The following is a 22,696-nucleotide window of genomic DNA, read 5'->3' as shown; positions in this document are numbered from 1 at the left end:
TTTGAAACCCGCGTGACGAGCTTGTCATTTGTGTGTGTGTGTGTTATCCTACATGGCTTATGTTTGTGTGTGTGTCTGTGGGTCACACGGGTTTATGCTTCGACTCTAGAGCTCATCTGGTCTGATCTGATTTCCTCCCAGCTGGCTGATGTGGAACAGTAGCCCAGATGTTGCAGAGATTACAACTCCCTGCAGTGTTTGGGGGGAAACTACGAGACCATTCAGGAAAATAAACACAATGGGAGAATTAGTCCTGCACGCAGATCCCTTATTTTCTATCAAGTCTCCTCCATAGAGATAATCCCTGTTTTCTATTTACAGATATCAGAGATGACAAACAAAAAGTCATGTCTTTGGCAAGATATCACTTTACTGCTAATAGAAAATCAGCATTAAAATGATGACTGCCTTCATCTCTGGCTCTTCATACCCTTTAAGTGATGCTCAACTAAGTCTGGCAGTTTTTGGGGGCAAAATTCAAAAAAATTAGGCAACACATGAACAAAAAATAAATTGCAGATGAAGCAAAAGTACTGGAGAGCAAACAATCCATAGTAAAGAGATTAAAACCACCCCATAGCTCATGACCGTGTCCAAGCCTCTTTCAGTAGGCCCTGGTTCATGATTAAGTGGATTAAATACAAAATGATTTTGTGGGATATGTATGAAATACAGTGCATTACTTTTCGTAGGTATAGCTACGAACGGTGTGAAATGAGAACAGCCTGAACCTCAATATGTCCTCAATAGTCCCTATACGGCCCTGGTCAGACAATCATCATAATCTTTATTTAACTAGGAAGTCACATTGAGATTAAAACATCTTTTACAAGTGAGACCTAGCCAAGACAGGATCAAATAGCAGCATCCAACACATACACATCTATCTGTACTGATAGAAGGCACTTTAAACTGAAGTTATTTATGTGACCTGAGATTATAACTGCTTAACAGAAATACAAACTTCCAGTTTAAGTAAGTAGGACATTTGCCAGAGATGATCTTACAGACTAAAATGTACCAATGTTGTAACCTACTCAAAGTGAGGGATGACCATCCTACCATGCTGTATGAGGTACAATGATGGGTCCTAAAGCCAGAATCAGTGACCTCAGGGCCGAGTGATACAGGGAGTCAAGTTTGGACAAGGTGGACGGTGAGGTAAACCTGTAAATAGTATCACCAAAATCAATCTGCGTCTGGAAAAGACCAGGAACTAAGCGTTTTCTTGATGCCATGGAAAAACAGGGGTTTAGCCTATACAGAAAAACTCAGTGTGACTTTAAATTTCTCTGCAAAATGGTCAATATGGTATTTAAAATTTAGACTTTTGTCCATCCAAATTCCCAAGTAAAACAATACTGTAAGTATTAATTTACTCTCCAAAAAGCCATATATTTGAATTTTTTTTTACTCTGATTTGCTCATATTTAACTCAATATGGCTGCACAACAACACGTCATTTTAGTTTCCTTTAAACACCTCACCCTACTGTCTCTAAACCTGTGCACAGATCAACTTTCACTCAACAAAAGCCAAGAAACAGACTTCGTTCACGTCATTTCATTTTAATAGATCTCTATCATATACAGTACGTACAGTACAATATGCTCAAGACAGATTTTATGGCACATCCATTTTTGTTGTACATTTTGCAGTCGCTGGTATTGCTGTGAGGCTACAGTAAAGTGACCGTTTGAATCTGTTACGTAGGTAGATACAGCAGGTGGATTGACCTCAGTGGGTAAGAGTAAGGTTGCTACAGCAAAACACATGCACTGTCAAGTTATATATTCCACTAGGGGTGGGTCACACATCCAGTTACACAGACCGATACTTGACGAGGCGGCGTTGTTATGTATTGAAACCCCTTTTGTTGTTTTTGTCTTGGAATACGCTACAACAGTGGCTACAGTGGATCCTGGAAAGCTACGGGATGAACACGGTTTCGGCTCCACCCAGAGGTCCTTCGCTTTGAATTTAAAGAGCTGCCAGTATAATAATTTAGTTTCATTTTCTTTTCCAGCCATTTCTAACTCTGGGTTCAACCAAAACCTTGATTATCCAGTAGGAGTGAAGCATAATGGTATATCTAGTATTTAGGTTTACAACTTTACCGTCAATACAACGGGTACAGAGTACTGCTAGGAGGTTATTCACATATGTACAAACTCCGCCGCGTAACCGCGCAGAGACTTGACAAGTGAGTGTGCCTTTTCCTTTCCGAGTCTGCGGAGCAAGATAGAAAAATAAAACAGTGATCGACTACAAAATACTGTGTGTGCCAACATCGTACTCAAGTGCTCCTGTCCATTTTCATCCTCTGAATGAAAACACAGGCGTAACTTTCAGTCAGAATAAAAAAAGCGGATAAAATCTCAAAACAGATAAAAATAATGGCATTTAAAAAAACAGCATCGAGTACAACAGAAGACGATATGTAACATGATAATAAAACATCAGCTTTTCCCTTTTTGTCAGCTTATCAGAGAGTGATGTAGGTGTGGGTGTGCACAAAATGTGTGCATACAGTATACTGTATATATATATTTAAGTGTGTAAGAGCAGGGATGTGAGCACCTTCTGTATCCGTACTTAATGTCTCTTTTCTAAACCCACCAGTGGGTTAAAATGTCCCTTTAGTGTCCTGTTTAATCTGCTGAAAGTGCTTCACATGCTTGGCATGGCACCCAGTGTCCTCCATGGAGACTTTTTGCGTCTCTAAAATGTGCAAAGTAGGCATTTGGACGTTCTCCCAGTTATCCGTCGTAAGTGTTAAATAATAGGAAATGGCATAAAATGCAAAAATAACGTGAAGTCGTGAGCCAGTGGTGATGATAAGGGGATGTATAGATGAGCGTGGAGGTGCGGCAGCTGATGCAGCGGCGCTCTAGATGACCTGGCAGCAGCTGTGTGGGGTGGGAGTACAGAGCAGACCCTCCTTGGGGCTCCGGTGGATGTTGACGGACAGAGTCTTGTCGCTCAGAGGCATCTGCAGCACGCGGTTCTTCATGTTCCGGTGGTTCTCCCGGGCTAGATCCAGCTCTCCCAGCCTCAGCGTGCCCGTGCAGGGGCCCTCCAGCAGCGGGTCTGCCAGCACGTCTCCCAGCGGGGGTTGGTGGTGGTACAGGTTCCCCCTGGGTGACGGGCCACCCAGGAGCGAGACCTTATCCAGGCTACCGGTGGAGCCGCCCATGCACATCCTCCACATGGGGCGGTCCTGGGTGTCCCCCACGACAACGCCACCGCTGCCACCGCCACCACCACCGCCCCCACCGCCCCCTCCTCCTCCTCCCCCTGTCAGGTTGTGGAACTGCGAGCTCAGGCACAGGCTCATCAGCTTTAAGCTTTCCACCAGGCCGCTGGCAGCTTTGGCCGTGCCCTTGCCTTGGGCCGAACCTGATCCAGGACTGGCACAGTTGGAGGGACTGCCCTGCTCTGATCCCCTTTTCTCTCTACCCTCCTTCCTCCCTTCTCCCTCATCCCCTCGTCCACCTACAGTCGCCGTATCTGGTTTGTGGTGACTTTCCGTGTCGTCGTCGCTAGTCTCTGAGCTGGGGGTGAAAACGGCGACCGGTGCTGTCAAACCAACAGTTTGTGGCGATGATATGAGCGTCGGGAGCGATGATATTCTAGAGTTCAGATTGAGGCTGAGGCTGGGTTTGGGTGGGCCGAACCCATGCATCTCCCTCCTCTCCTCCTCTTCCTCATCCTCTCTATCCTCCTCATGGATCTGGTTAAGAACTGGAGCGCTCATACGGGACGTCAGCCGATTACCAGAAGAGGAAGCAGATGATGAGGAAGAGGCTTTGCAGCGAAGCACCACCTGAGCAGGTAGCGCAGAAGGGGGTAAACATTTGTCTTCCTCCCCTTCTTCTTCCTCGTCTTCCTCCACGCTGAAAAGACTGGGACTACGAGTTTTGCAAGGCCCCACCGAGGTCAGGGAACCCAGCCTGAGGGGGTTGGAGTGGGGCTTCACCAGAGGCCTGAGCCCCCTCTCCTGGTTCTGTCGTGCAGGCTGCTGCTGCTGACTGGAAGCCAGGTTGTGGTTCTCCTGCCGCTGACTGACGTCCAGCAGAGCCGTTTTGGGCCGGGGGCCTTTGTGGAGGCTCTCAGCACTGCGGGCAGGTGACTGTGGCCCCCCGGGGTGGGAGATAGTCGGACCCCCCAAACCGTCACTGACATCCTGGTGAACATCCACTCTGGTGGGCCAGGACTGCCTGTGAAGGGTTAAACACACACAGAACACAAGGTTTAGTGGGTTAAACAGAATAAGCAATACTGTATTTATATATTTACACTTCCAAAAGTTGTCATTTGAACATTTATGATTTAAATATATTTGAACAAGAATGTCAAATGAAGACAATGTTAATATTTAATTCTGTTTGAGTGGTTTAATCCCACAATCAAGTTCAGATTAAAGGGATAGTTTGGGTGTTTTGAAGTGGGGTTGATTGAGGTACTTATCTATAGTCAGTGGATTATCTACAGTAGATGACAGTCGACACGCCCCCCAGTTTGGAGAAACAGACAGGAGTTACCGCACGGAACCGAAGTAATGTACTACTCTGGACAGTAACAGTTTAAGTGTACGCTATATTTAGAATATTTTAAACACTCTACTCTGCTGTGAGACAGCCGCTTCCGACAGGGAACTGAAGCCGTTGCCATTGATAGAAAATTTAATTTTACCAAAAGAACACGGGGGTTGCTGGTCTACCGCAGCTAAAATTACAGTTTTTTTCAATGGATTCTGGTGGCTTTGGCAAGAGCAAAGATAACAGCTTCACTTCCCCACCAGAAACATAGACTGTATAGCTGTCTGACAGCAAGAAAACATCCTAAATATAGCGTGCACACAACTGATATTGATTATTTTAGGTGAGGCTTTCTTTGAGGTGGCTAAAATATGTTTTGTTGCCGCCCCGTAAGCTGGGGGCGTGTTGACCGCCATCTACTGTAGGTAATACACCTACTATGCATAAGTACCTCATACAACCCCACTACAAAACACCCAAACTATCCTTTTATTGGAATGGTCACGTTGCACTTTTGTATTTCAGTAGTAAGAATCTGCATGAGTCGTCTAAAAGCTGGAACTTTAACTAATGAATTTGCATGATGCAAAACACACTAAACCAGTTGAGATAATCAACATAATTGCGACTGCTTGGTTAATTATAGATTACAGACGGGCAGCTTGGTGTATGAGATAATGAACCAAAAGAGAGGTAGCTTGGTCAGAGTTGCAGACTATGAATAGGCGCTAAACACTAACCAGATATCTAGCTGCTAGATATGCAAGATTGCAATTTTAGTGCAAGCCATCCTGTTTTTATAAACATTCATGAATCTCTTTAATTTTCTCTCTCTCAATAAGGAAAATGCGAGCCTTTATTTCAAGATATTTTTGGTGGCACATCCCTGATAATGTTGCTGATCTGCAACTTCTCTTCTATTCTCAGTCAGTCCTTCATTCCCTGCTGAAAAAAAGGGCTCCATCTGCTGTCAAACTTGTCTCTTGGAAACTGACAGCAAACAGCACTGCAGAGGCAGCACTCTGTCCATCTCACGAAATTATGTAACGTGTAAGACTGTGAGTTTGTGCCGGCCGACCGTGACTGGATTACTGGTACCAAACGCTGCTGACAAGCTCCAGAACATTCCCGTTTAAAAGTCGAGCCTAATGATAATACAGCGGGAACAAAAATCCAACAGGAAGAGGTGTGTGTGTACCTGAACTGGGCCTTGCTGGGGCTGGGTGATCGTATCTGGCTGTGCAGTTCCTTCTCTTGCCTGTCCCTCAGCATCCTCTCGGCCAGCAGGAAGTACGTAGCTGTGATGTGGTTGTACTGATTCGACTCCAGAGCCCTGAGAAGACGGAGAGAGAAATCAATTTGAATTCCAAAACACACACAGGTATTAAGCTTTAGTTGGACTTGTGAACCACGGCGGGTTTTTTTGGAGATTACACAGGAGAGAATAGCTGCAATGCTGCATGACACGTACTCAGTGATGGTGTCTCGGTCTGCGATGCCGCCCAGCACCATGCGCTGGATGATGGAGCCGTGCTCCTCCTCCGACAGGCTGCGATGGGACACCAGAGGGGTGGACAGCTTGGTGGCCGGCGAGGGGTCGACACCTTGAAGCCATTCGTGGGCCCCGATCTCCTCTAGGGTCGCTCTCTTCTTGGGGTCCCTCTGCAGCATACGGGCTATAAGGCTGGAGGGAATCACAGAGGGGGTCAGTATTATGGAGGACCTACAGACACACACTAATATTTCCATAGTATTTGTGATAAATATGTTCATGAGCGGGCATTTGGACGGGTTTTAAACAAACCCCCAGGTTAGCCAAACTTATCTGGAAGAGAAAATAAAGGCTAATGGTAAAATGATAACCCAAACTGTCTGCTGTAAACATGTATCACAGTTTACAGACCGACTTCTGGTTGTAAAAAGTTGTAAAAAATAATCTTTAAATAATCTGTTCAGTGCCTTCCACCTCCAACAAGAGCGGTAAGATGCACTTTATTAATTTAACATACTTTTAATGTAATCAATCAATATCTCTGCTGGCACAACAAATGGTAAAATACAAAGATATTAGACAAAATATCACCTCTGCAGCTGATATCCAAGAGCTCAGTTATTAGTGTTTGCCTTTAAAGGGGCTAAATTCAGAGCATTTCTATTGCCTCCACATGGCTCTCAACATGGCGACGGCTGAGCCAATGGCCTGCAGCTAACGGTGCAAACAGCGCTAACAGTGAAAACAACTGCAACAGAGCTAACAGTGTTAACCATGCACTAAAAGGCATGTGCGGCCGGCACAACAAAGCGAGAAGAGGCTCTGATTACAACACACGCAGAAGGAGAACGACTTCATTCTCTGCTCAGGTAGACATTACTCCGCTATATCTTTACATAGCAAATAGTTGTTTTGCTGCTATATTAATCCTCTGAATATCGTATAGAGCACCTTTATAAAGCCCAGATCAGTCAAACCCTACGGGGGATAATCCTGTAAACAAACAAGCTATCCACCTTTACCATTTGTTTTGCAGTCTAGCAAAGATAACACCAACTTCACTGGCTAAATCACTCACAAAATAGGAAGTGCTGTTTATTTAAGGGGTTCAAACAAACACATGAATCAGGACGTGTTGCCAATATTTCAACTCAACACCAACTAATGAATGTGTTTTCAAAGCTGCAGTCATTCAAAAGCGTATTCAGCACCTCTTTTTGCCCTGTTCTGCTTTGAAGCATCGCTCAACCCTCACAATGTTAAAAATAGAGGGCCGATTTTAACGGGTGCATTAGATACACTTTAACGCAGCGCTGCATCTCTGGCGGAGCAGCTGACTGCGGCGCCGAGTGAAAGCAGGACAACGAGGGGCAGCAGAAGAGAGGCCGTCGCCTCCTTCTCCTCCTCCTCTTCTTCTCTCTCTTTGCCTCTCTTGTCTTCACACATCTATAAACATGAAATATGCAGCACCTGCAGAGTACTCCGTCCATCCATCTGTGCGTGTATGTGCGTGTTACTCACTCTCTGCATGCATGGGAGATGTGAGGAGGCACTGTGTATTTGCAGTCCATGATCATAGTGAGCGTCTCACTGTCGTTGGTCTCCTGGAAGGGGGGCTGACCGCAGACCAGCATGAAGAGGATCACCCCCAGACTCCAGATATCTGCAGAGACACAGAGAGGATGCCGTCTGTTCATACCAAAGATGCTTGTGTGCACATAATATGAGAACTGAGTGAGATTTGGGGGGGAAAAAAGGATGACAGACCAACAAAGTGAAGCCCATATATCCTTTCTGCTTAGTGACCTAGATTTTAAAAAAACAAGAGCTCCCCCCGGTTCAAATGAAGCATGAATCACATTCGATCAGAGCCATTTCCATAAATATGCGCTGGCTTAGGACACATCTGTCTAACCAAGGGTGAGGCTCTGCCGCCGGCGTCATGCTCACACACATACACACAGTCCCAGGAAAGTGGGTTAACGTGTTCATCCCTCCGAGCTTCACACAAATGCTAATTTCGCGGAACAGTTCTCTCGGTCCGATTATCCATCGCTTTTAAAAAAAGAGCAATGTTTTTTGCTCGGGGCGTTCGCTGGCGCTCTCTGGTCAGCAAGATGATCCACTGACACACATCCTGCAGTCATACACTGACTACGAGCAGAGTGACAGCGGCATAAAAGCTTCATAGTCAGTATGTTGACCTCTGTTTCACAGCGACTCTGGAATAATAACAGCAAGATTTGGGGCTTTACGTGTTGTGCGATATGAAATAATGCAGTGGGTAAATAAAATAGCGTTTCTTCTTCTTTGTGAGCAGCATGAATAGCAGCAAAAGTCAGTTGATTTACAATATCTTTCTCCATTTTTAAAGCTGTGTTAATTGATTTTTTTGGCCACTTTGGGGCAGCAGAACAAGCTGTAAAACACAACATTAACATATCACCTTATAAACTATACACTATTATTTTCTTGATTAATCGATTAGTTGTCTGGTCTATAAAATGTCAGAAAATGGTGAAAATTGTTGCTCATCAGTGTTTCCCAAAGCCCAAGATGACATCTTGTTTTGTCCATAACTCAAAGATATTCAGTTTTCTTCTCATAGAGGAGTAAAGAAACCAGAAAATATTCACATTTAAGAAGCTGGAATCAGAGAAAAATGGTTGGCGATTAATTGAATAGTTGACAACTAATCAATTAATCGTTGCAGCTCTGCTATACACATCCAGCAGACAGCAACATTTGCATTAATTCTGAGTCGTGTTTCTGGCCAGCTAGTTGTTAATTTAGTTTGTCTGCCATTTGGTTCTGCGCCGGTAGCATATGACCAATCTATCAGAGCCTTTTAAAGTGAAAATCTCAAAGATTTTCATTTACATAAATGTCTGTTGAGTCACTATCTGTCGCCGAAGGAGGTAACGCAATGGTGATTGAGCTTTTGGCCCACTGATGAAAGTATTGCAATATTTATATGTTTGCAGTATTACGAACTGAGTGTCTGTGGCTGACATTCCCAGAAGATAATGCTGTAATAATAATGTTATACACAAGAAATGGAAGTATGCACACAATTTTGAAAACTTGAAGCTCATGTACATAGAAATATATTTCTTCTGTTCCATTTCTATGCTGATGTATCAACAAAAAGACTCCAGACTGATTAGCTCTGAGCACAAGTCCATTGTTTTCACTCAAATAGAAATTCAAAATCGACCAGGACTGAAATTTTAAGAAGTGCCACTTTAAAGTAGGCCTGCTGTTTAGTTTTATTTTTTGATACTATTTTTTTTTTAAAAAGGTTTAGAATGGCTAAATTTGGATTTATGAATGTGATACTTTGCAAAAATAATCATCAAATTGATTATGTGTTTTATTATTGTTATTGGAGATACCAAACAGTACATTTTCCCAGAATAACGGGAAAATTCAGGGCCAGTTGCCGGCTATACCATCCAGTCTTGGATAAAGTGATTTTTATTCTTTACAAACAGGACATTCATTTAATCTTTTAATAATTTGATTTCAAGTCCGCAGTTATAAATCATTCCAGCTGCTGTACAATATGATTAAAACTGTTTACATTTATGAAACTTGTGATGATGCTTGACCCACACGTTGTTTCTTGTTACTGACATCATTATGCTGACTAATTTGACTGACTTTAACTACCAGCTGGAGGGTTGATGAGAGCCGTGAGAGTGAACCACAACAGTAAAAATTGTGGGCTGTGAAACAAAAACAATGACCTCAAAGACGCTAAAAAGCTTTGTGAAAGTGAGGTGAGCTGCAGAGTTGGGTGATAATTCTCTGTGGGTTTGTCACCATGAGCGACCGCTTTAACATTGCACATAGTCATTTGACTAATTGTTGTAAAAAATATTGATTATTGCAGCTTTAAAGTGCCAGTCTTTGGGGTTTACTACCTGTCTTTTTAGTGGCATTTCTGGTAGTAAGCGCCTATTGCTGCGGCTACATCACTATTTGATCAAACAAAGTGACTTTTTCTCTGTTGATGAAGCTTTCTCTGCCATTGCTGCAAAAACTGCTCAGGCCAATTATCAGTTCTTCCTCTGAATATTAACCAGAAATGTAAAATAACTTCCTGTGAAGCTGTTGACTTCTTCTCCAAAAGACAACAGCAGACGTATCGATGCTCACGTATAGCATCAGTTTGATATTAATTCTGCAAAACAAAGGTTGTGAACTGGGTAAACTAAAGTGGGTTTGTCCTCCACAGCACCCCCCGGTGATCTGTGTCTTTCCCATCATGCAGTTTGCCAGGATACGCTGGAGATTTCAATCTGGCAAAGTAAAATGTGCCAGTTTACTGTGGGTGGCGAGTATTTATTGCTCCGAGGCTGTGAAGGAGCGTCTCATACTGCTGATGGAGGGAGCAAAAAAACGCTGCTGCAGTCCCCACCACCATCTTACCCCTAGCCAACGTATCCTAGCAACCGTGACCCTGCTCCCTCATTACTTGCGTCAGCAGCGGTCCGCCAAACTTCCTTCCTCGATAACTTTATTTATAAACCAGATGGCTGACACATCACTGGATAACGCCCGTTCGCGTCACTGCACATTAGCCTCACTTGAGCTACATGTAACGACGGCGGCTACTTATTGGCGACAGCTGGGAGTGTAAACATCCCCTTCATGTTGCCTCTCGTTGCATTTTAACACTAATTGCTTCCCTCAGATAACCAACAAGCACTTCTTTATGTCTTGACACTGTTAACCCCGAGTGGGCCAAGTCCAGCATCCTGTCCATGCTGATCATTATGTAACATCTTTTTCTACAAAGTCCTCCCACTTGTGCATGTTCACTATGCACAGATATGCTCTAAATTATGCATGCGTCCAGGATATGCTCTTTGTAATTGCTATTAGGTAAGTTAATTTTTCTGAAGTGCAGCTTGTGCTTCTTGAAGAGGAAGAAGAAATCTATATTTAACTTTTCCATTTACTGGAGACAAAAAAAGGAGAGAGCCCACACACTGCATAACATCAGAGGCAAATAGAGGCAGGCGTCTTTTCATAGCACTTCGTTCACTGTGTTAAACCTGTTAATTCCTTCTAATTCGCTGCATAAAAATAACATTTCACATATTATTCAGTCCTCAAAATTCATTATATTCACTCACTGTTTCACTCCTTCTGGGAGAATGTATTTCACTTTTTTTTTTGTCATTTTATTGAACGATTAATTGAGAAAGTAAACAACAGATTCATCAATAATAAAAAATTATTGTTATTTGCAGCCTTAGTCCTACAGTTAACATGTGAGGGAATGATAAAGAAAGTGTGGTAACACTTTATAATAATCATTATTAAATGGTAAATTGATACTTAATTAAACTTTCGTTAATATTTTTGAAAGTTATTTTACTGTTATCAGACAAAGAAATGATAATTAATAATGTTTCCTAATAATAAGTACTGCTATAATTTATGTTGTGCTTTTTTTTAATGTGTTCTAACCTAGGTTAGAAAACCTAAGAAATCCATTGGTACCAAACATGTCAAATAACGCTCCAAACTAATGCTAAATGATGGTGAGAAAAAACTGTCATGGCCATTTTCAAAGGGGTCCCTTGACCTCTGACCTCAAGATACATGAATGAAAATGGGTTCCATGGGTACCCACGAGTCTCCCCTTAACAGACATGCCCACTTTATGATAATCACATGCAGTTTGGGGCAAGTCATAGTCAAGTCAGCACACTGACACACTGACAGCTATCAATTTACCATTCATTATTGATGGTTATTATAAAGTGTTACCGAAAGGGTTTCTGCTGGTAGAAGCATTAAACACCTTGAATTAATAAATTGCTTTTTCTCTGCTTCTTTGCTGGTGCATCATCCTCCCTCTATTCTGGATCACTTCTCATCTCAACTTATTTTCAGCACTTCCTCAAAAGATTAACAAAACTCCAAACAGGTCCGACTAGCGAGCGAGGACAGCAGCCTCTTTATCTCTGCGACAAAACCGGGCTCGCCGCCACCTGGCACGTCACCAGCAAACCTCAGCACCCCAACCGACTGTCGGCAGGTGTCTTGGCAGCGATGCCATCCCGGGCCAGGTTACCTCAAAGCCCCGAATGTCAGGACTTCTGGCCTCCGTTCAGCCTGATAGAATCACACAATAGTACATCCCGGCTGGGTGGATAATCCCCCGCCATCAAAACATCATCATCTCAGCTGAATGAACAATAGCGGCACGGGCGGCATGAACACACCAGAGGACATGAACACACGTGCACTGAACATGTCCGTCAACATCTGATTTGTCATCTGGGTCAGACAGGCTTTTACAGGACAGCTGACCTCACACATGCAGTCAAATCATTGTTATTACTCCACTTCCAATATTTAAAGGAGCGACATATCTGCTTTGCCATAAAAAGAGAGAAGGCAGACAGAAGAAGAAAATAGCCACTGCGAATCCACTCAGTCAGAAAAACAGAAAATGCTTCTCCCTTGCTCTGACGCAGTGGCCTCTGGGTAGACAGAGGGACTACTGATGCTGTTTCTCGCTCTGCCTCTTTCACTCTTGTTTCTCTCCCCCCCCTTCGAATCTGCACGCCTCTGTTTCATTTCTTTTCCATTACATTTTGATTGAATATCTAAGCTGTGGCTCAGCAAGGATTGGTACCACTATCGATGGGAGAGACGGAGGGGTAGGTGATGGTGCTGGAGAGTGCTGAGGAAACCAATTTCAGCCTGATCTGATATCAGATTTTATTATACACAGAAAGGCCATGACTGTCAATGAACGGATACCCGCAGACAAAAAATAAACTGCAGGTGTAGGACGAGGCAATTCTGTGGGTTAAGTTATAGTCTAATTTCCAAACTGCCTGGTACACTAACGCGATCTGAGCTTCCTTCTATCAGCTGGCTGATAAGGCTGCCAGCTGTCTGCAGGGTACTGTGGGTCATACAGTATGGTCAAAGTGCATTCAGAGCTATCAGTGGGTCAGAGAGTGTGTGAATGTGAAAGTTAACCAGGCTGATATACAGTATTAGAGGACAGCGTGTCCTGCTGCGGGGAGCACACACTGGACTACGGACCGAGGCAGCGTCCCGTCCCGGTGAAGGTAAAAGCTGTAACTTTGATAAATCAGATTAGATAACTCCCCCGCTACGTCACCCAGGCTGTCAGCCCTTTAGACTTACCCACAGCGGGAGCGTCGTACTCGTCCCCCAGCAGGATTTCGGGAGCAGAGTAGGCCAGCGAGCCGCAGGAGGTGTTGAGTGTTTTCCCGGGCTGAAACCGGTTGCTGAAGCCGAAGTCGGTGAGCTTGACGACGCCCTGCTTCTCGAAGAACACCACGTTCTCCGGCTTCAGGTCCCTGTGCACCACGTGCAGCCGGTGGCAGTAGGAGATGGCGTGGACAATTTGGGCGAAGTAACACTTGGCCACCTTGGAGAGGAGGAGAGGCAGGAATGGTAGCAAGCATTAGTAATGTATCTTGACATAATAAGCATGTCAGTTTGGGAGTTTGTAAGACAGCAAACACAACAAGACGCACAGTCACATCTAACCAACAACTAGCAATTAGCCTTTGTAGACAATTCAAAGCAATAGTTCAACACTTCTTGCTGAGACATGAGAAGATCGAAACCAGGCTAGCTGTCTCCCGCCCCCCCACTCCAGTTTTTATGCAAAGCTACGCTATCGTCTGCTTTTAGCTTCATACTTAAGAGACAGAAATGAGAGAGAGTGGTATGAAATGTTCCCTTCTATCTAACTCTGTACAAGAAAGCGAATAAGTGTACAGTACTTCCTTTAAGCAAGGGTTGGTAATCAATTTCAAAAACATATTTTGTTATATTTGTTGAATTTCTCATTACATCCCGACAGCAAAAAAAAAAAAGAAAGGTATCTGTGGCTGTCGCAGGACTGTAATAAACCTGTCCTATCATTTCATCGTTTGTTGTTTACGTTCATAATGATAATTTTGGGGGAGTGACTTTGGAGGGAAGCCTGAAGGGACAGGCTGTCTGTGTTGTCGACTTGGCGACTTTCTTGCTAGATTTATGGCGCCTTTACAAGCCATAGTCCGTTTGGCTACTTCCAATCAGAGTGAAATTTATACTTTTGGTTAGTTTTCTATTTAGTCTGGTTCGGTTTCTCAGTGCACAAATTAGAGCGGACCACATTAAAAAAGTAACTTACTGAGGGGCGTGTACGAAGGAGCAAATTTATCTTTTTCATCTTGAGAGCTGCCAAATCTATGCAGGGAATCGCGGACTTTGATATATTGTGTCAACGTTGTTTCTCTTTGACTCGGCTGATCTACTGTGCATAAGATCCCTTCTCCTCCAGTTTATGACTTTATAAATGTCACTATTTTTGTGGACTTTATTCAGCATATTTTGTATGATCTCTTTGGCCCAGATGTCAAGCAATCATCAGACTTCTGCAGAAGTCCAGGTCAGTCCTCTGCCACTCATGTTAACGTGTCGTTTAACCTGTGTCCATCTCAACATGACCAGTTGTTTTGGTCTACACCAGAGTACGATTACTGCATTCACAACTGCCTGAACAAATCGCACCACGGTTTGATTAAAACCGACTAAATGTTGGCTTGTGAAAGTGCCATTAGTGACTTTTGGTGCTAGTACTGCAAGCTACTTTCATTGGAAAAGAGTTGTCAAAACTGGGCTCGGATTTTCAGTTGAATCATTTTTAAAATCAAGTGTACTCTTGCTAGTTTCTCAATATTACCAACCCTAGCTTTACATGTTGTATTGTAAAAAATACAGAATTTTCAATATCACAACTAATTCTTCACAGTATAACATGCACCAATCTAACAAAACATGCCAACTGTTATTGTAACTTATTTTACCACAAAACCAACCAGCGAGGGTACATAAAACATTTACAAAAAGCCACTGTTACCATTGCAGAGTTTGAGAACATCTCATCCCTTTTCCCTGCTTAACTTGTAATGTTATAGCTTTCAATGTCACACGGTTGCCTCCTGGTGTCTGGAATTGATTAACTTTAAAGAAATCTGTATGCGCGATGCATTGGTGAGCTTCTAACTACCTTTGAAGTGTCCTTCACTGCATTCCCACAAAGTAGTCTCAACTAAAATTGTAAAAAAAAGAAGTAGATTCAAATTCTTTTCCCTGGAGAGTCTTAGGAGAATTAATATTAATATGATACTTTATTGATCTCCGTTCTTTTGCTTTATCTTGAGCAACCCCTGGAGATGGTAGAGAGCCCCTTAGTCAAGGACACTTCAGTCCAGGTCTATATTCAACCTCATGGCCACTCTGTTGCCCACAACCCCACTCACCTCTTCAGTGAGGCCTCCGTCGTGCTTCATGATGCAGTCGTACATGTCTCCTCCGTCCCCCAGTTCCAGGATGAGGTAGAGCTTGGTGGCCGTGTCGATGACCTCGTAGAGGCGCACCACGTTGGGGTGCTGCACCATCTTCATGCATCGCACCTCCTGGAATAGGTGCCCACGCGCCACCGGGTCCAGCTTAGTCTTATCTATCACCTTCACTGCGACCTAGAAGAGCAACGTAAAGAGAAAAAGAGAACTGATGAATCTACAACTATCGGCAGCAGCTTTTGCATACTGTAGAGCTGAGACCCCCCCGCCCCCGACGTCATCACACAAAAAAACCTCAAACAAAATCCTCAGTTTGAATTAAGTGGTTCAGTGTATTACATTAGTCTTTCTGTATTAAATCAACTTGCTTTAATGAATATAACTCGTCAGTTTCGTCAACATAAATAAAGCCTTGTTACGTTTTTGGAACGACTTAATTAATTTACTATATTAGTGTTACAGTCGAAATTAATTTTTTTCTTATTGTGGTTAAATAAATGTAATTTGTGGGGTTGTTTGCTGCTAGACCGCCCCGTTAATACAGGTGCGTGCCTCGCTTTGTGTGAGTCAAGTGGGAGAGCAAATGACCACAGTGAAAATGTTGTTTTTGAAATGCTAAACGCCAACAAATATGGATCGAAGCTGAATATTTCATTAGATTTTGTAGCAAAGAAATATATATCTTTTCAAATAGTTCTATATACAGATATTTTTGTATAAATTATCCAGTAAGCATGTTATTATGATTTTAGTTATACATTAAAAAAAAAATATTTTGACAACCTCAGAACAGACAAATCCTGTCGCACCCCCTGTGATCTTTGGCGACCCCCTAAGGTTGGGAACCCCTGCTTTACAGGCTATTGACGCTTTTGGATTGAAGCAGCTAATTGCTGATGTGTAGTGCCGATACTAAAGATGATTATCAAACAGGAAAGTTACTAAAAGTATGTAGTGTTTGGTCTTATCAGTTGGGAAACATCTCTAGAATCAACATTAAGACAATCATGTGATGCTAAGACATTCACAAAAGCCAAGATCAACACAATACGTTGGCAAATCAATCCACTCATCTCACTTTACAGACGTTACTCAAATGCCTACGGGCGTTACTCGTCACCCTTCTCTGGAATGTCTGTCTCTCAGGGTGAGGCCGACAGCTATTTAAATATGAACAAAATTCCTTCACTGGTTTCAAAACATTCCTCTTTGCATGTTCAGACATGGACGAGCGCACCTTTTCTCCAGTGAATACGTGTCGGGCCAGTTTGACCACAGCAAAGTGTCCGCGGCCCAGCGTCTTGTCCAGGTCATACAGCCCGGCGATCTTCCCATCACGATGACGTTTGAGCCCCGCCATGGCTGCTGGTGGACGGGGGGAAGGAAGAGCTGCCTTCTGTTGCCTGCTGGTCTCCGGTCAGTTCTCCATCTCCTCCCGAGTAGGTTGAAGTTAGGTGAGGTTTGTGGCGGCGGTTCAGTCCGGGTCTCTGGAGGGAGCTTCAGGGATTTGCTGGATGGTGACAGCAAATATTCACAGAGCTCTGTCCTGCTGCGCTGCCTGCCGGTGCTCAATTCAATCCCATCTTCTCGTGATCTGAGGGTGAACATGGTACAAGAAAGGGCGGGAATCAAAATTCACCCAATCATAACGACAATATGACACCGCGTCACTGCTTTGGAGGAATTCCGGCTGAACTGAGTCAGGAACCTGTCTGATGGACGGTTGTCCTCATGCCACATTCCCCGCATGTCAGTATCATAGTTACATAACCATAACAGCTCTGCAAGGCTGCACATACATGACTACCAATGCTCGCAATGACATTGTTAACACGCTGATGTTTAAGAGGTACCGCATAATGTGTAAATTTTGGCGAGGAAAAACTGTCATGGCCATTTTTAAAGGGGTCCCTTGACCTCTGACCTCAAGATATGTGAATGAAAATGGGTTCTATGGGTACCCACGAGTCTCCCCTTTACAGACATGCCCACTTTATGATAATCAAATGCAATTTTGATTTCCAATAATAAATATATACATACATTTGTATAAGGCAGCATATTTGCCCACTCCCATGTTGATAAGAGTATTAAATACTTGACAAATAAGTCAAGGTATATTATGAACAGATAAAAAATGTGCAATTAATTTGCGTTTAATCGTGATTAAATATTTTAATCGATTGACAGCCCTAGTTTATACACTAACGCTAACTCTTACCATGGTTCAGTAACACAGCTTTGAAAAGTACTAGTATTAGTAGTTTGAAAGTACTATTACGATTAATCTGTTGATATTTATATCATTAGTAAATTAATTGTTTAAGTGTATGAAATGATTAAAAGGAGAGTAAAAAATTCTTAAAATCCCATGGTGACGTCTTCAAATGTTTTGTCAGACTTACAGTCCTAAACCCAAAGATATTCAATTAACAATGATATCAAACAGAGAAAAAATAGAAAAAATAGTCACATTTGAGAACCAGGAACCAGCAAATATTTAATTTTTTCTTGATTAAATGACTTAAATGATTATTAAAACTATTGCCGATTACTATCCTGTTAATCTACTTATGAATTAATTGACTATTTTCTCCAGCTCTATTACATGATTGTCCAATGGTTCTCTGCTATATTTAGTTTTTCATAATTAATGTTGCATCATTTGAACAAAACTATTCCAAACTAATCATCTCGCTGCGCACACGTCTAACCCTCCCTCCGCTCCGTTCACCAGACGCTACTATCGTCATGCCGTGTTTTACAGCACAGCCCTGATTATGAAACGCCTCCAGGGGAGGCATGGCATTCCTCTTCCAAGAATCTACCTGTGTACCGACTCCGAGCCCACGGAGACTGAAAAAACACACACAATGTACAGGCAGGAAGAACATTCCTGGGAGGTTATCTTCACCCGGGTGTGTCCCACTCACCTGGATTCACAGATACAACTGGAAACTGTTGCCAGGGAACACGCCTATCAACATAACTAGACACAGTAAAAAAAGACGTCTCTAACCCACCGGCAGTCTGTGGTTGCTCAAATGAAACTTTGAAAGCCTAAAAAGCTCTTAGGGTTTTTTTATGTGATCCTCAGTTGGGGGATTGTTCCTGTGAGAAAAGTGTGAGTCATTTTTCTTTTAATAGGAAGCTGACATCTCTATCTGTCTCGCTTTCTCACACACTCACAGACACAAAAGTAAACTCCGCTGAATTCTTCGACACTGACAACACTGTAGGTGTTGATGTTTCAACAACTGAAGCCATGAAAGGAGACACATACTCACTTGTGCCTGCTTTCATGTGCACACACTCACACACACACACACACACACATACAGACGTCTGTGGCACACTGACAGGGCAGGTTAGGTGAGATCAATGTAGGCTGTAGTGTGGTGCTGAGCGGGTGTGTTGGCCTGGATCTGCTCGTCTAAAATCCAGACCTCTTATTTACCTCAAGAGTGTGTGTGTGTGCGTGTAATCACTTGGTCGGTTTAAAGCAGGTGATGGGTGAATTACAAATTGAGAAAATGCACTTGATGTTCTGACAATGTACAGTAGTGTAGCATTCGTGCACGCTTTGAGGTCGGTTGTGTAACTGTTCAAGGTGCTTGTGGTGTATTGATTCACAAGGTAGCATAGTGTGCACATAAATAAACACACATACGAGGTCAAGGACCTGTTATGAGAGCTGCTCCGCTCTCAGAGCCTGATATGAGGGTTATCAAGTCTGTGGTTGGCTGGAATCAGTTTCCTGGTACATTTGATATCAATGTGTCGAAGATAAGTTAGGTAACAGGCAAATACTTTGGACAAACTGCCGATGGTAAGCAATTAAAGACAAAAATTTGGTCGCCAATGGCACAATAATGCAACGGTTTCCAACTGTTTGGCAAATCACCACTTACAGATTTGATTATATGAGCCTGAAATTATACCATAAAAAGTAAAAATCAGAGGTGTAGTCAGTCAAAAATATCCAAGTATCGATAGGGGGTGTAAGAACATATCAATACACATGATTATCGCGATATCATGTTGTGCGATACTGTATCCATTCTCCAAAACACCGTACAGATTTTTAATTAACCTCTTAAAAAGCCAACAGCCCACCGTCAGGCCCGGCCGCTATTCGATCTTTGGGAGGTTGTTGCGGGCTGAGTTTTAAAGCTAAAAGTTACTGGCAAACCTAAGGAATCCATTGGTATCAAGCATCTTATAGAAGCTTGTCGCGAAGGAGGCGAAATAACGCTCCAAACATGCCCTAAGTTTTGACGAGGAAAAACTGGCATGACCCTTTTCAAAGGGGTCCCTTGACCTCTGACCTCAAGATATGTGAATGAAAATGGGTTCTATGGGTACCCACGAGTCTCCCCTTTACAGACATGCCCACTTTATGATAATCACATGCAGTTTTAGGTAAAAAAAACATGCAGGTTTTTTCTTTTGCATATTTTTGCCTATTCAAAACTGGTTTATTAAACGGTGTGTTCTTTAAACTTTTAAAGTTTTCCAAAAGTTAAATTAGTAAAAAACGCAATATATCGCCTTGATTACCGTATCGCAATATATATCGCAATATATTGAATTGCTACACGTATCGTATCGCCAGATACTTGCCAATACACAGCCCTAGCATCAATACATATCGATACTGAATATTTCAATCGTTCAATACTCATTTTCTGCAGTATTGTTACACAGGTACGAGCTGCGCTTTCTGCTCTCTCTTCTCCCACATACACCGCTATTTATCTTTTAATACAAATTTTAAATTGTATTCCCTCAATGTTGTGTCAATTTTCCCCGCGGTATCAAAAATTAATATCAATATTTTTCAAGGTATTGTGTCAAAGTTAGAAAATCCAGTATTGTGACAACACTACATCATTTTAAGTAGCAGGAACATGTTTTTTTTTCCCCTATCCTAATATTCTCAAGACCCCCTTAGAATATACTTGCAACTCCTTGCAGGAAACCTTAGTACCCAGGTTGGGAAGTAAATATGACAGAAAATATTATAAAGGGTAGCATAAGGTGCTATATAGATATGGTAAGTCCCTATAAATTAAAATAATACAGGAACAATATAGTGATTTTTTTCTGTTGGACTCTCTTTCACAATATGTGCAGCCTTCAAGAATGTCCTATATGCATATACAAAGAGCACAATAACTGCATCATCTTGTCTGTGTGGTGTTATTATAGGACTATAATAAAGACACCATCACTGTAGACTCTCTACACAGTACCACAGGAACACTTGAAGTCATAATATACTGGCATATATTAGGATTGTTGTGCTCCTTCACTGTGCTCAGTTATCCCTGCATAGGTGCTGCCTGCTGCCCATCTGGGACCCGTCCAACCCCCCTCTACTGTCAACATGCCTGCTGGCTGCAGCCACAATAACATGACAGCGCAGAGCAGAGCAGCCTGCGCCAACACATGAGAGGAGAGAGGAGAGAAGACACGGGCAGCATGATAACAAGGATGCGCATTTATAAAATAAAACACAGTCCCCTACTGGGAGCTGAAGCTTAAGCTGACACATATTCCTCCACCGGGCCCACAACAGCATCAGCCTGCATGCGGTCCTACTCACCACAGAGAGATGTGGAGCAGCTCCAACACCAACACGTCCTGTCGGCTCCTCTTTAAACCTGCGGGAGTGTTGCGGAGCCACGGGCCGGTTTAACGGGGATGAAATCCTCCGGCGTTCAGTTTAACACTACCGGGACCGACTGACAGAGAACCGGGCAACGACTAGTCCAATGAGTCCCCGTGTAAGTCTGTCACACTGTAAACTAAACCTCCCTCTCTCTCTCTCGCTCCCTCTCTCTCTCTCTCGCGCTCTCTCTCTCTCAGCTGCGTCAAAGACACACAGGTAGCAGGATGATACCGGAAGTTCAGCTTTCAAAATAAAACCAATATATCCTACTATGAATTAATTAATTAATTAATTAATTAATTAATGAATGACTTTATTTCGAACATAAAAAAATAAATAAAAACAGATACAAAATTATAACAAACAAAACAAGAGTAATAGTGTCCAAAAAGGAGTAGGTACGAACACAATGCTTTTTCAAATTAAATATTCCTCTTAAATTATAACTCCCCTTAAATCTATTTTTGTAGCCTATAACATTTTGAGTTGTAAAACTTGATTATTAATTTGATGATTTTATTAATTAATTTGTTTCTTTAACCCTCTGAGACCCACAATAAATAAAACCAATATCCTACTATGAATTAAATCTATTTTAGTAGCATAAAGTTTTGAGTTGTGCCCAGTGTTACCCAATTTATGAAGAACAAAAGAAATTAAAATACTAATTACGCAAAAACCTAAATATAGTAAACAAGAAAATAGTTCAACTAAAAATTTAACCTAAATAAAGTATCTAGAATAATAAATCAAACAATACTACTTATTATTGTTAATAAAAAAACAACTAAATACTAACAACAAATAAATAGCTCCTACGGTTTTGTTCAAAGGATACTAAAATTGATTGTTTAGATTCTGGAGATGAAATGTTGTGAAAGGTTTTGAGAACAGCTGTGTTCCTGCCACAAAACAAGGAAAACATCCATGGCTGAATAGTTTCTGAAATTTGTTTCTCATTCTAATAACATTTAACATTTTTCTGTATCTACTCGCTATTTTGTCATGACCTAACACCGTCTCTTCCTTCAGCTCAGCAGCTTCTTAACGTGGATCACTGGCCTGAATTTCGCAGCCAGTGAATGAAATTAGCACCTGTCACCTGCCAAATACAGGGTATACCATGGCAGGTTCTTATATAAAGAAATGCTATTTTCAACCCTCTGAGACCCACATTAGACCCGTTTTTGTCTTTTTTAGGTGGGTACAGGGGGTCTTTCGGGGGTGATAGCAGGTCAGCAGTAGATGTCACACAGATTTGGTGCTAATTGATAAAAACAATCAAAAATCCTTCCAAAATATTCAGCCACCAAGACCTTGACGAACACCATAGCAAAAGCCATGCTATGATTTGGTATCAAAAACTTTTGACATTGTGAGATTTCTGCAAGAATTGCATTTTTCTGCGATTAGATTGCGAGCGCTTCTGTTCTGGAAACTGCTCCGAAATAGTTAATCTACCTAGGAAAGCCATCCATCCTCTTAATGCCCTAGGTCTCTAGTTTGTGGCTGTAAAGTTTCATGAGGCTGTGATTATCCTAGAGGTCACCACAGGTCATTTTATACAGTGAGGTCAAGTTTGAAAAAAATGGTCTCAATGAAATGGCTACTGTGGGGACTAACATCATCA

The 22,696-nt window shown here is 42.4% G+C and overlaps 1 protein-coding gene across 1 annotated transcript; it reads right to left on the bottom strand.

The window, feature by feature from the left end:
* Positions 1 to 1,552: 1,552 nt before the first annotated feature.
* On the bottom strand, positions 1,553 to 21,250 carry LOC119503627 (SNF-related serine/threonine-protein kinase-like). Its single transcript, XM_037795490.1, has 8 exons — positions 21,001 to 21,250; positions 16,630 to 16,986; positions 15,351 to 15,569; positions 13,216 to 13,462; positions 7,555 to 7,696; positions 6,013 to 6,225; positions 5,740 to 5,874; positions 1,553 to 4,220 (listed from the first exon to the last, which is right to left on the bottom strand). Exons 2-8 carry the CDS (start codon positions 16,750 to 16,752, stop codon positions 2,891 to 2,893), a joined length of 2,409 nt encoding a protein of 802 aa, XP_037651418.1. The 5' UTR covers positions 16,753 to 16,986; positions 21,001 to 21,250; the 3' UTR covers positions 1,553 to 2,890.
* Between the last annotated feature and the right edge of the window lie 1,446 nt (positions 21,251 to 22,696).

The sequence above is a fragment of the Sebastes umbrosus genome, chromosome 15 (genome assembly GCF_015220745.1).
Source record: "Sebastes umbrosus isolate fSebUmb1 chromosome 15, fSebUmb1.pri, whole genome shotgun sequence".
In the NCBI taxonomy this organism is placed as follows: domain Eukaryota; kingdom Metazoa; phylum Chordata; class Actinopteri; order Perciformes; family Sebastidae; genus Sebastes; species Sebastes umbrosus.
The sequence above is the reverse complement of the archived record's forward strand: the minus strand, read 5'-3'. Positions and strand labels throughout refer to the sequence as shown.

Coding starts and splice junctions, on each gene's coding strand:
- LOC119503627 (XM_037795490.1), bottom strand. CDS start 16,752: ATGGCGGGGCTCAAACGTCATCGTGATGGGAAGATCGCCGGGCTGTAT. Junction 13,463..15,350: donor ACGGAGGCCTCACTGAAGAG/GTGAGTGGGGTT, acceptor CTCCTCTCCAAG/GTGGCCAAGTGTTACTTCGC. Junction 5,875..6,012: donor GACCGAGACACCATCACTGA/GTACGTGTCATG, acceptor CCGTCTTCTCAG/GGCTCTGGAGTCGAATCAGT.